Source organism: Drosophila ananassae, chromosome 3R, assembly GCF_017639315.1.
Source record: "Drosophila ananassae strain 14024-0371.13 chromosome 3R, ASM1763931v2, whole genome shotgun sequence".
NCBI classification, from domain to species: Eukaryota; Metazoa; Arthropoda; class Insecta; order Diptera; family Drosophilidae; genus Drosophila; species Drosophila ananassae.
This window is the reverse complement of record NC_057930.1, coordinates 20,311,061-20,324,749: the sequence shown is the minus strand read 5'-3', so window position 1 is coordinate 20,324,749 and position 13,689 is coordinate 20,311,061. Positions and strand designations below refer to the sequence as shown.

General features: G+C 48.2%; 2 protein-coding genes across 2 annotated transcripts; both read left to right on the top strand.

Moving 5' to 3' along the window:
* The first annotated feature begins 5,357 nt into the window (after window positions 1–5,357).
* On the top strand, window positions 5,358–6,902 carry LOC6498239. The gene has a single exon (XM_032451419.1). The coding sequence runs from the start codon at window positions 5,461–5,463 to the stop codon at window positions 6,673–6,675; it is 1,215 nt and encodes a 404-aa protein (XP_032307310.1). The 5' UTR covers window positions 5,358–5,460; the 3' UTR covers window positions 6,676–6,902.
* A 109-nt stretch (window positions 6,903–7,011) lies between these two features.
* LOC6498240 (HEAT repeat-containing protein 1 homolog) lies at window positions 7,012–13,684 on the top strand. Its single transcript, XM_001962332.4, has 4 exons — window positions 7,012–8,305; window positions 8,371–8,624; window positions 8,680–12,420; window positions 12,479–13,684. Exons 1-4 carry the CDS (start codon window positions 7,137–7,139, stop codon window positions 13,624–13,626), a joined length of 6,312 nt encoding a protein of 2,103 aa, XP_001962368.1. The 5' UTR covers window positions 7,012–7,136; the 3' UTR covers window positions 13,627–13,684.
* The last annotated feature ends 5 nt before the right edge of the window (window positions 13,685–13,689 follow it).

Sequence of the window (13,689 nt, the reverse complement as noted above, 5' to 3'; positions counted from 1 at the left end):
TGGCCATATCTTGGCCAAAAATCATCCGATTCTTGAGCGGAATACCTTAAACGATTTGTATTTCGATTCCCTTTCGATCTGCATCAAAATCTAGAAACAAAATATTTTTTAGATTTTTTCTCAAATTTTCTGGAGGATCCCCTTCAAAATGTTGAAAACCGCCTGGAGCCTCTATATGGCTCCCAGCGATGGCCATATCTTGGCCAAAAATCATCCGATTCTTGAGAGGAATACCTTAAACGATTTGTATTTCGATTCCCTCTCGATCTGCATCAAAATCTAGAAAAAAAATATTTTTTAGATTTTTTCTCAAATTTGCTGGTGGATCCCCTTCGAAATGTTGAAAACCGTCTGGAGCCTCTATATGGCCCCCAGCGATGGCCATATCTTGGCCAAAAATCATCCGATTCTTGAGCGGAATACCTGAAACGATTTGTATTTCGATTCCCTTTCGATCTGCATCAAAATCTGGATTCACATATTTTTTTAGATTTTTTGTTAAATTTCCTGGAGGATCCCCTTCAAAATTTAGAAAAATGCATACTATATGCCCCTAATAGTACGCTGTGCTCCTTATAGTAATTAGGCTCTTGTATTCGAAAATTGTATTCATTCAATTAATGATGAATTTAATCCCAGAGCAAATATCATTCAGAGAAGGGCCAAAGTCAGAGACCAAGTCAACTGCGAGTCCAATACCAGCCACCACTTTCTGCTTCGGGGCGTTTAAAACCACCATAATCAGCGGCAAACAGCCGAGGGCTATATATCATCGGCCCGGGCAGAGCAGCATATGTCCAAATAGCGGTGAGTGGGAGGAGAACCCCGGAGTCCGGCCCGATTCAGGGCAGGGGAAAAAGGTGAGGGGTAGGCAAACAGAACAGTGTATGATATTTTGATCAACCGAATGTGTAAAAGTCCGGTAACAAATCGAGGCTCGTTAATAGAAAACAATTAAATTTTTCTCATTTTTTGTAACAGGGTCTGGGGTTCGGTTAGCCAGGTGGCGGGAAAAAGGGAAGAATTGGTGTCATGAACTATGTGAGACACGTTCCAGCTAATATACGAAATGAAAAGTCAAGTTTGAAATCATTTATCTTGTTTTCCAACTGCTCTGAAGGACAAAAAAAAACACAAAAAGGAGTGAAATTGAGAAAAAATGACAAAGGCACGAGCAGAAATGATGCCGCTAAATGAAATTGGCAAAAGAGCCGCGACGCCTGGAGGAGCATGTTGTGAATGCGAAATGAACTGTGTGACAGTGACACCCTGGAAATGGAAATAGAACCAACAACAGCGAACCCACAAACACCTTGGCTGTCAACCCTTTTTTGGGCCCTCTGTCTTTTCGTCATATTATTCAAATTGAAACCGTTTTTCCATGTACTTTTCGCATTTTTTCCACCGAAACTGAAATAGCCGCCCCGACCCATCATTAATTCATACAATTGCGATTGGGGTCTCAAGTCCTCGGCTAGGGACTTCCAGAAGTCTGACCCTTTGCCTTAGACCCTTGCCTTCTTCAGTTTGGACACTTGACTCTTCAATTGCTTTTATTTTTGACAAATTGTAGTTTCTTGGGTGAAAAGGATAAGCAATTGGGAATTAAATTTAAAACGTTTTAAAAAACAACATAATATTAAAAGTGAGAAAAGGAGCACCACCCTTCTTAATTATAATATTTTTTTTTTTTTTGGAATTCTTTTCCAGATCATCAATCTGCTAATTGGAAATTTTAAAAATTTTGCACATCTGAGTTCTTCCATTTGTCATTTGCACTGCACGTGTCGTGTTCGAAAGTGGGATGTATATTATTATTTTTAATTTTTATAAAAATTGGCAAGTACAGTATCAATCAAATTTTGCGAATTCTTAGACATCGTGGATGGTACTTCTATTTTTTTTTGTTTTGTACATTCGTAGGAAATCAATCAAATTTTGCAAAATTTAAAATAGAAAGAGCACAACAATATATCATATATTTCGACATAACATTTATTTTTGAAGATCCATATATATGATTGGTTGAGAATATGTTTTAAGAATGACGAGATGAAATTGGATATATTTTAAATAATAATTTTAGTGTGTCTACCGTTTGGCTCACCCTCGCAAATTCAAACACATTATAATGATAAATGAGTGCGATTATTTCCTTATTACCATCAAATTAATACTTCTCCCAGCCATTGTAATCAGTTTGTTTTTTATTTTCGTGCCACACCCAGGTATAAAGACAAAAAGGTAACAACAACTAAACGGCGGCCAAGCGATTTATTGGCTAAAAATGAGTTACCACTCAGTGGCCCACAACAGCAATATAATTTATTGGATCGGACTTGAAGATACCCAGTATTTAAGGAGGCTATCTTAGACGTTATTAGAGAGGAAGGTCCCAAAACGATACGACATAAAATAGCTTTAAACTCTAATTATAATTACTATTAAAGTCTATAACTTCCATAAGCCCATATACCCTCTAATAATAAAGAAAAATATGAAAATAAAACTACCATGAGGCCGAAATCAAACACAATCAAGCGAATTGGGCTTCGTTCTAGTTCCAGTTCGGGTTACTTTGCTTGCACAGCCATTTGAGGTTGTCTGTTTGGTTGGTTAAAAATAATCAGACCACTTCGTGTTGGCGCAAGGACATCCAGGGCCAAAGGACACCCACCGCGGTAAACATCGTTTGTCAAGAGCTGTGACTGCCAAGGACTGTCCGGCTCCATCTCCAGTTGCACTCATGCCCCAGTACGAGGGTGACTTCCTCCAGCCCTCCATGGTATCCTTCTTCGGGTCGGGATCGGGGGTCTGGCGTGAGTCGCGGTCGTGCGATAAAATAACCGGTTACAAAATATTTGTTGACATTCCGCGGTAAATTACCATAATTAGTTGATTCGAGAGACCGACCCATGTTTGATCGGGACTGGCAAAAGGGGGTAGGTATGTAGGTGGGCTGTTTTGGCCTCACCATGTCTCCATGTCAGTCAGGCGACATAATGCCAAGCCGGGCACTGCCCACGGCTAAAAGGATAATAATTAGAGCATATGTACGGATTGAGTGCAAATATTGACTGTGCGTTTCGTTGTTGCCCTCCATTTGTCATCATTTCGGGTCGTTCTGGTGCATAAACTCGAATTAATCAGCCAGGATATCAATATCCGTACAAACATAGCGCCACATAAAACATATGTAAGCATATATGTTGGACATATATCGGCATACTATGCAAACTTGGATATGGATAGGTTTATTCCTTTATTCTGGTTGTTGCTTGAAAGGATACATATGGGGTATTGTCCAAAAAAAAAATCAAAAAAATAATATTTAGATAGTGTAGTTGGACACTATTCACATTTTTTTGAGGAAACAACTAAATACTTACAGTAACTCTAGTAAAATAGGAAGGTGGGTATAATATTTATAATTTTTAGAAGATTTAGGATTACCATAGATGTAGATTTTAAGATATTGATAAAATTAAAAAGGATTAGCTAAAAAAGAAATTAAAGTTTAGATCAAAAGTTAATTATTTAATGAAGAATAAGATTTTTAATATAATTTGTAAAGTAAACAATCTCCCAAAATGGAGAGTATGGATAGCTAGAGTATCTAGTATGGAATTCTAGAGGATTACTAAGATTAAAATCTTATAGTGCCCAAAACTCTATAATTTTATAATTTAATTGAAATGAAAATAGAAAAACCCTTAACTCCATTTATACTTAATATTGAAAATCAAAAGTCATAAAATACCCACATCCTTTTGTAAAGAATGACAAAGTCATTAGTTAATCTTTCGCCACCCTGGCCTCCCCTTCAGGAACCACCGAATACAGAGGCTCAACCAATGAACCGCAAATTAATCCCAATTCTCAGTTCCCAAAATCCACAACGACAATTAATATGCCGCCAAAACCCACAAAAAGATAAAGTGAAACGGAGAGGGAACAAGGGATTATGACAGTCAAATGACTTTAAATTAAGCCGATGTGCGTCTGTCGATTTAATTAAAATCAAAACAAAATCTTTGTCCTGCGCCACGCCCCCTGACCAAGCGATTTCCAGCCATCTCAATAAAGCCCCTTTCGAAATAGACAAATAATAAAACCATAAATAATGCAAAACAATAAATGAGCAAATATTCATAAATTATTAACGCCCTGGCACTGGGCCCTGGCCGTGTCCCTGGCTGGGTCGCAGCCTGCAGGAGTTGTTGCCTGACAAAAGGCAGGACAAATACCCAAAATATTTTGCCAAAGCATTTAAAAGGACAATGAGGCACGAACCAGATGACAGAATCCGGAGAAGAAAAGCAAATCCCCGCAGCAAATAATTGTGCCTCATAAAGGAAATATCATTCATTGATTTTCCTCCGGCGACCTCAGAACAGATTCTCGACTTCTCACTCGTCCTCATCCTCTTTTTCGTTCCGGCAGCAAGTGGATGAAGTCGTCGGGTGGCTAGGATGGGTGGATGGGGTGGATGGAGGTCCTTGCCACCGGGGGTGGTGTTTTTTTTTTTTGGGGCTGCTGTCAGCACAAAAACAATATGGACAGCTGACGAAACTATCTCAGGGGCGGCTCTCAGGACAACTTGGGAGGCAAAATCTATGCCTCGGCATGATTTGCACAAAAAATTGAGCTGGCAAATTTGTCAGTGAAAGGACACCACGAAGGATACTCGTAAAACGAAAGGGCACTGGGAAACAAGCTGAGAAACTTGGACTTTTGGAAGCGGGGAGAAAAAATGATAAATTATTAAGAGATTTTTGTTAATTTGATGACACTGATGATGGCCAGAACCAGATTATCCAGCTTGGCCCTATTTCTTTTTGAACCAAATCTGATGTTTATTGTTAAGGATATTAAGGATTATCTTAGCAGTCTTTTTTTTTTTGAAAATTATTTTTCCCTCCATCATACTGCGTTTTTTTAAGTTTTACTATTTGACATGATTTTATTTTAGAGAACCAAAAGGATATAAATAAAAAACTACATTCATACTGCTTTTAAGAACTTTATTTTAATACAATAAATTTATTCAAAAGTTATCTTAAAGAAATATTTTGATATTTTGAATGTAAACTATATTCAACTCGTAACACTGCTACCATACATTGCCTACGAAAGTTTCTCTCTCTGTATGTATTGGAAATAAATAACCAGATGCTAATCTACAAATTTTGTAGTTAGAAAACTAAAACCTACATTTAAAAATTCAATTAATTTTGATATCGCTCCATTTCTATCTATTCCGATAGACCAAGTATCTCTCTAACGTGACACACAGGTGGCGCCAGGAGGTATTATCGAGGTTTGCACACCTCTATCAAGCCTAAAACGATACCGATTTTCGATATAAATAAATAAACAAGCAAAAAAGAAAACAAGAAGCCATCACAAAACAAGCCAAATGCTTCAAACTTCAAGAAAAAAGGTTATAAATCGCTCGATATGAGTGCCTACAACCGTCGACCGCCCTTGCAAAAGGTTCGTAGCTTCGACGCCGAGTTGGACGTGTCCGGATACACGTCCTTCCGGGCGCAACACAACTCCACCGCTGAGACGCCATTTTTGTTGGGGGAAAGCGAAGCCGAGAACGAGAACTGTCGCAATGCCTCGAATACAGCGTTTCTGGCTTCCCGCGGGATGTCCACCCCAGGTGGCCAGCAGGAGCACCTCTGGGAGAAACAACATCCACCCGCTGTACCGGATATGCGGGGCTCCCCATCGAAGGAAGAAGTTTCTACGACGCCGCGCCTCCAGGAGGCACACAGCATGCCCAAGCGTCGCAAGAAGCACTTCCAATCCCCACACAGCAGCCCCAAGAAATCGAAGAAGCTGCTCTTCCCCCAAGACCAGCCGAAGCCAAAGAATCGCTTCTACGGAGGCATGGAACACCTGGACATCGTGGCAAGGCTGTCGCAGACACAGCCAGCGCTGGAGTGCATACTGCGGCATGTGAGTGCCCACACGCTGGACGTGATGACCCAGGTGTCGCAGGCATGGAAGGATGCCGTCTACAGAAGCCAGCGAGCCGTGGAGCGGCTACAGAACCATCGCATCAAACTGAACCTCTCCAAGGAGAATCCGCTCGTGCCCAAGAGGCGGCGTCATCTAGCACGAGCCAATACAACTACTGTGCCATTACAAATCTCGAATCACGGCAATCAGTCCAACAGTGCCTCTCTTCTGGACTCGGGCTACTCTAGCATTCACCTGCTGGCGTCGGACACTGGACGGGTGTTGCGCGAACAGAAGCAGAGGGTCAAGTGCCCACGCTGCGGCCGAGGAAGTCGGGTATTCGTCAGCGAAGCAGCACGCGAGGAATCCGCACTATCCCAGACTTTGCCTCTAAGGAACGCATCCATCACCTCCGATGAGCGGCTGCCGCTGACGCGATTCCTATCCCTGGACCTCGGCGAGATCAACAGTCCCCTGCAGCAGCCGGCGTACAACTTCGCCGAATGCACCAGCCTCGTCTGCCAGTTCCGTTTCTGCATCAACTGCCTGTGCAAGTCCCATCCTGGAGAGCGGTGCTTGGTCACCGAACTGGACACACCCTCCAAGCTGATGATGCCCAAGGAACGACTTACGCCGCCACAGCGCTCCCAAAACCGCGATCCCAAGATGAGAAGAAAGAACTCGCTGAAGCGGCTCTGCTTCTAGCCCCAGCTTATTGTTAGCATTTAGTATTCGGGTCATAATCTCATTCATTTTGTATTATGTTTAGTCCGTATTTTCATTGTCATCACGTTACATTCTCATGGTCATTTTTAAACCGTTCACTGTCGATTCCGCGGAATTCTGTACCTCTTTGAGATTAAGTATATAAGAAAGTATTTTTACATTGTATGCGATTTATAAAAACATTATTACATAGATACATTATAAAAGAAAATGTCTTTGGTCTTGGAATAAGTGATTTCTCATTTCAGTGCTTACTGTACTAGGGGCCTGACGCAGTTCCAGCACAGTGGAAACAGAACATACAAATTCCTTTGTTATCGGAGGTTATCGAATCTTAGGCCACCACTAAAGCAACCCAAAACACGTGTGGAGTGCGGTCGTTTATTATTTTCGTGCTGAGAACTTTTATTTAACGAGGAAGGAGAAAACAACACATCAAGATGAGTACCGCATTGGCCCAGCAGTTGAAGAAACTGGCGGCGCCGCAAACGTCCATCCCCCTGGCGGACGCGCGGAGCCGGGCCTCTATTCTGTTCGACCCAAAGGAGGCCGCCACCAAGGACCGCAGGGCCATCTACGACATTGGAGTGGCGGGATTGCAGGAGCTTACCGAGCTGAACCCAGCCTTCAAGGAGTTCCACCTCACCCTGTTCGACGAAGCCACCCTGACTCTGGAACGGGCCGTGGAGCTGCCGGAGGTGAATAAGATGTTGGACACAGCGATTGGCAAGTTCTTGAGGCTACTGTCGCCCTACCTGTTGCTGCGCCCCGCCCACATGGCCTTTGAGTGGCTGCTGCGGCGCTTCCAGGTACACGAGTACAATCGCCGGGCGGTTATGGGCCTCATCCTTCCCTACCACGAGACCAAGGTGTTTGTCGAGGTCCTGAAGACTATGCGCATCCGTACCACAGACGCCGACTGGGCCTGGCTGCGCCGCCTTCAACGCCCTGGAGCCCCACTCGCCAAGTCAGCCATCGTCAACCGGGCGGCCAACAATCCGGCCTTCCTCGGATTCATCTGCAAGACCACCCAGAAGTCGGTCAAGGAGCTGGGTCCTCGGGCCTACCAGTTGCAGGCCCAGATCAACTTTTACGCCACTGTGGTGGTGGGCGCTTTGCAGACTGCCCAGCCCCTGCAGGACTGGCACGTAACCACTATTCTGGAGTCGCTGCTCAAGAGCCTCGTGTCGGACAACGTGGACTTCATGGCTGCCGCCTATGTGATCGTGGCCCAGCTGGTTTCCCGCACCAAGCTCAAGAGCAAGGTTTGCAATGCCTTGTTGGAGCGCGTTGGAAACTGTCCCTTTGAGCGCCTTCAAAACGAGTCACTGCTTCTGCTTCTGTGCATCTACGGAAAGCAGCAGCACGCTGTGCCGCACTTCACGCCCGGCACCATTCTGAACTTGGTGGGCCAAAAATGGCTCATCCCGGCGTTGACATCGCTTGCCAAGGGCAACATCGCAATCCAGTCGATCTGCATTCCGCTCATGACGGGCGCCGTGGCAGCCATTCGAGAGGACGATCCCGCTTCTGTCACGCACAAACAGTTCCTGGATAACTTGCTGTCCGAGGTGCCTTTGGCTACTCCCTGTGCCCAACAATTGATCAAGTGGGTGATCTATACCATTATACCTCTGTACTATGATGTATTTATCTCCAATCTTCCCTCCTCAGTTGCTTTTTGGATTGTTTTGTAGCGACGGAGGCCCCTGAGCCCATGGATACTGCGGATTACAATGATGATACCATCATTATAGACTCTGACGATGAAGCCGAAACAGAAAAAACTAGCTTTGATACTTGGTATTCCTCTTATCTGGAGAAACTGGAGCGTCGCTATCCGACGGCGTTCGATTTGTGCGTCAAGGAAGCCCTGAGAGCCAAATCCAAAACCAGTAATCGCCAGCAGGCCTTAAAGATAGCTCTGGGTAAGTACCTTGGACGGTTTATTGAACATATATTGTAATTAAATCTCCACCCTAGGCTTCCGGCTCAACACCTCGGACGAAAAGGCCAAGAGCGCCTACGAGAAGCTATACCATTACAGCTCCGACTGGCGCCTCAATGCCGTCCAGCAGCTATTGAAAAGCTTGAACCTACCCAAGAAGCGGGAGCGCAGCGTAAAGTTGTTGCAAGAATGTCTGCTGGACCGCATCAACGATGACAGTGGTGCAGTGGTTGCTGCACTGCTTGGACTGCCCACAGAAACCATGGTTGAAATATTGGAGCCTCTGGAGTTGGCTAAGACCCTGTGCCGACTAGTGCAACGCGCCCAATCCGAAAAGGATGCGGAATGGCAAGCGGTGGTCCCACTCGCCGTGCATCATCTTACCACCTCCCATGTTAGTGGCCACTACGACTCGAATTTGGTGCTGCTGGCGCTGATGCCACTGCTGTTCCCTGAAAAGTCGCTAACAAAGGCCGAGCACCAGGCTTTGCTGATTGTGCTTGGAAGCGAGTTCGCCGGTAGGGTTTCGTTCCTGGGAGAGCTGAAGGTTACCCAGAACTTTGAAGAGTTTAAGCTCAACGAGCATCGGCAACACTTCCTGGACATAATATCGGGAACTGAGCAGGAGCTGGTCAGTCAGGAAAGAGCTCTACTCCAAAGCATCGAAGATCACGGCGGGGAAGCCTACTTGCAGGACGCCTCCCAACTAACACATCTCCTCTTGTTGCTCACCGCCTACGCCAAGAGAGAACTTCCGGCGAAGGAGAGTCTCCACATGCTTGAGAAGATTTCCCTCTATAGCCCGCGTATCCAGTTTCGTATTGTTAAAGGACACGGCAGTGCTCAAGAGTTCGTTCCGCTGCAGTTGTATCTGGATTTCTTGTTGACCCTTGTGAAGAACACCAAGTGGACGTCTTTGGCTTCCGTACCTTGGACTGAGATCACAGATGAACTGCGTCTGTGCCTTCGGCTCCTGGAAATACATTGCAAGCAGGTGTTCGTGGAACGCAGTGATCAAAGCGAGCACTTGGAGTGGACACGCTCCCTCCAGCAATGTCTTACCCTGATCCTTCCATCGGCCCAAGATCGACTGGATCTGCTCACAAACTTTTACATTTTCGAGCGCTTGCCGGAATTGTGGCCACGGAACTTGGACTACACTGTATTCCGCCTGCAGGGTTTCCTGCTACTGGATGCGGTGCTGTCGAACCAGAAGTCGCAGCTGGACTGCAGCCTTGTCCACGTGCTGCGAGTGGCCAACGCCTGTGGATCGCCACTTCAGACCCTGCGGTTGCAGGCCATCAACACGCTGCAGTTGATGAGCACTCGCAAGCTGGTGGGCCACGTGGAGCAACTGGTGCGATTGTTACTCCAGCGGCGAAGTGAACTTGGCATGGATCACGAGCAGTACGCCTTGATTCTGTACACTATTTTGGAGCCGGAGAACGCGACTGCCAAGGAGAAGTTGGTCCTCTCCAAGCTGAAGCGCGCGGTGCTGGCCCTTGCTTCCGATCCGGAGCAGGCGCCTACCTGCACGGCCGCCCTGCTGACGGCTCTGAAGCACGTCAACAACGAGCACTTCCTCGGGGAACTGCTACCACTGGGCTTGGCATCGCTGAAGAAAATCACCGCCGCCGTGGGCGAGCAACAGTTGAAGCAGCTCCCGTGGCCGCACAGCGACATTTACAAGTCGGTGATGGAGCGCTTCGAGGGGAACGTAGCGCTAAATGTGTTGCTTCAGAAGCCCCTGGCCTGGGAACTCCTAGAGGCCAGCTTCGCCCATCACGATGCCTACATCCAGCTGGAGAAAAAGCTGCAGCCTCTGCCCTGTGTCCTGCTGAACAGTCTCACCCCGGAAACCTTCGAGCGCCTGCAGGCCCAGCACAAGGTGGCTCTGATCAAGCTGATTGTGGAAGCGGCAACGCTCTCGGACAACGACAGCATCTTCCTGGCCAGCCACCGCTTGCTGAAGCGCTGCCGCCTGGAGTGCAAGCCCCTAGTGCCGATCCTAGCGGAGATGGCCGCCAGCAAGGGACTGAAGCCACAGCAAGCGCGCGCGAAGCCAACCAACAAGCGGCGCTCTGGAGGCGAAGCTCTGCAGTTAGATTTGACCAGCTTATCCTGGAAGAAGGGCATGACGCTACTGGAATTGCTGGAGCATAAGAAGCTACTTGTCGGCGCTGAGCTGTTGATTCCGGCACTGTTTGATCTTCTCCAGGGCTGTGTTACGCTGGAGGAACACAGTGCCGCCGAGTACCCCAAGCAGCTGATCCTCACCAGCCTGCTGCACTCATGCCAAATGGCCCAAGCTGCTGGCATTCAGCTGGCCAAGACCCTGCCGGAGTCCAGTTTCCGTATCGAGCTGGTGGTGCAGTGCCTGCGCAACACTCGGAATCCTCAGACCCAACAGCACGCCCTGCTCTTCCTCGCCCACTGCGCTGGCATGTATCCACAGCAGGTCCTTCACAAGATCGTTGAAATCTTCACGTTCGTGGGCTCCACAGTAGCCCGCCACGACGACGCCTTCAGCCTGCACATCATCCACAACGTGGTGGAGTCGATTATCCCCATTTTGCTGCAAACAACGGGCCAGAAGGAACAACTGATCATCCCAGTGCTGAAAGTCTTTGCCGACATTTGCACGGATGTGCCGGTTCACAGGAGGCTGCCTCTCTATGCTACACTGTTCCGGGTTCTAGACCCCAAGGAGCACCTCTGGCAGTTCTTGTGCATCCTGTTCGAAGCACAGGTTATGCTGGAACAAGGTTCCAAAAAGGGTTCCACGGAAAAGTCAAGACTGGACTTTGCTTCCGAGTTGACACTGATGTTCGAGGATCCGGCTGTTGGCCTGCAAACTGCTGTCCGTCTGCTGGATTACCTGGCCAAGCTGCCAGCAAACAAGGGCACTCAGTTGACAGCGGAAGCCAGAAACTCCTCCGTTTTGGACACCGAGCAGAAACTTTTCGATGTGCGGAACAATTCCTTCAAGCAGCTGCGTCATTACAAGTATCTGATCATGGAATTCCTTTCGGGAATCAGCAGCAGCAAGGAGTGGCAGGCCAAGATGAAGCGTCCCGACCCCACAGAGCTGTTGCCCCACTACCAAGACTTCATCCTCAATACACTCGCGTACGTGGGTGTGGTCAACGGAGCTATTGTTTCCACTGCAGAGACGCCGTTGCTGCAGAAGTACTGGCGGGTGTTGGCGAACTACGCCCACGATGTCCTGGACAATGCCATCGGACTGTTGGCCCCGGAGCACTTCCTCAGCGTGATCACAGAGCTGTTGCAGCACGACCTGGTCCATGTCCGCATCAAGGTCTTGGAGCTTCTGGTCACCAAGCTCGGTCCCACAAACGATTACTTCCAACAGTCGCCGCCCGACCACTTCGGTGTGCTCTTCGCCCCCCTGGAGTCCATTATTAATGGAATTCTGGAGGGTGGTGCCGCCAATGCCCAGCATGCTCAGCTCCAGCAGACAGCCCTGCACGCCCTGCAGCTCCTGGCCCATCGACATGGTCGGGACTTCATCGACGAATGCCGTTCCCTGCTGGCCACCCTCACCAAGATCACCAAACGGCGCTCCAACGTACCCAAGGCGGTGGTGGGCAATGTGGTGCTCACTCTCGTGGAGATTTGTGCGAGCTTGAAGGCTCATGCACTCGCCCAGTTGCCGAAGTTTGCGCCACAGCTGACGGAACTGCTAAAGGAGCAAGTACACCACATGACTACACAAAAAACGGGTCCCGACTATCTCTGCTCGACCCTCGTGAACGGTAGGTTTCGTTCTAAAAGAAATGTCCTTTTTCTGAAACCGGAATTCTTTTTTTTCAGCTCTGCTCAAGCTCTTCAAGGCCCTGCCTCTCTTCTTGGGCCCCTACCTGGTAGACATCATCGGCGCACTGGTGCGTCTGGGAGTGCAATTGGACCACCCTCAACTGCTACAGGATAAACGCGCTCAAGCTCTTAGATCACAACTGGTGGAGGTTTGGAGTGCGGTGGCCCAGGGCGTGGAGGTGCGCATCCTCGTTCCCAGCTGCTCCAAGGCCTATTCCTGCCTGCTGGAACACCAGGCCTACGACGAAGTGGGCCAGTTGATGCAACAGCTGCTGCTACAGTGCATCCGGCACAATGCGACGCAGCAGTTGCTGCCTGTGCAGGATGCCCTTAGCGAACTGTTTCTGCAGGCACTGGAGTTCCGGCTACAAGTGCGTGGACGCGGTGTAGACAGACAAACGGTCTCAGAGGTGGAGGGCGCCATTGCGGAGACCTTTGTGACATGGATTCTTAAGCTGTCGGAGGCCAACTTCCGGCCAATGTACTCCCGGGTGCACAAGTGGGCCCTGGAGAGCAACGAGAAGGAGACGCGGCTCACCTATTTCTTGCTGACCAAACGAATAGCCGAGGCTCTCAAGTCGCTGTTCGTGCTCTTCGCCAGCGAGTTTGTCGACGATTCTTCCCGCCTGCTGGCTGAGCACAACACCCTTCGGGCCGAGTTCTCCGCAGGAGATCGGGAAGATGATGTGGAGCTATTGACCGCCATCCTGGGCACCCTGCACAACGTGTTCCTGCACTGCAGCGAAGACTTCATTAATGAGCACCGTTTCAATGCTCTGATGACGCCGCTGGTCGACCAGCTGGAGAACGACTTGGTCCTGGGCTGCGAGCAGCTGCAGCAGGCGCTCACGAACTGTATTGCCCAACTGGCTGTGGCCACCAACGATGTGATGTGGAAACAGCTCAACGGCCAGGTGCTCCTGAAAACACGCACCCCAACGCCAGAGGTCCGAATCCTAGCCTTCAACACATGTGTGGCCATTGCGCGCAAGTTGGGCGAAGGCTTTGCTCCACTCCTGCCGGAAACAGTGCCGTTTATTGCGGAACTACTGGAGGACGAGCACCAGCGGGTGGAGAAGAACACGCGCACGGCGGTGCAGGAGCTGGAGTCTATTCTGGGAGAACCAGTGCAGAAATATCTATAAATGTTTTCAAGAACTTTGAAGAGCAATTTAAAATAAATGTTATATATTCACACATTAATTATT

Coding starts and splice junctions, on each gene's coding strand:
- LOC6498239 (XM_032451419.1), top strand. CDS start 5,461: ATGAGTGCCTACAACCGTCGACCGCCCTTGCAAAAGGTTCGTAGCTTC.
- LOC6498240 (XM_001962332.4), top strand. CDS start 7,137: ATGAGTACCGCATTGGCCCAGCAGTTGAAGAAACTGGCGGCGCCGCAA. Junction 8,306..8,370: donor TGTGCCCAACAATTGATCAA/GTGGGTGATCTA, acceptor TTCCCTCCTCAG/TTGCTTTTTGGATTGTTTTG. Junction 8,625..8,679: donor GGCCTTAAAGATAGCTCTGG/GTAAGTACCTTG, acceptor TCTCCACCCTAG/GCTTCCGGCTCAACACCTCG.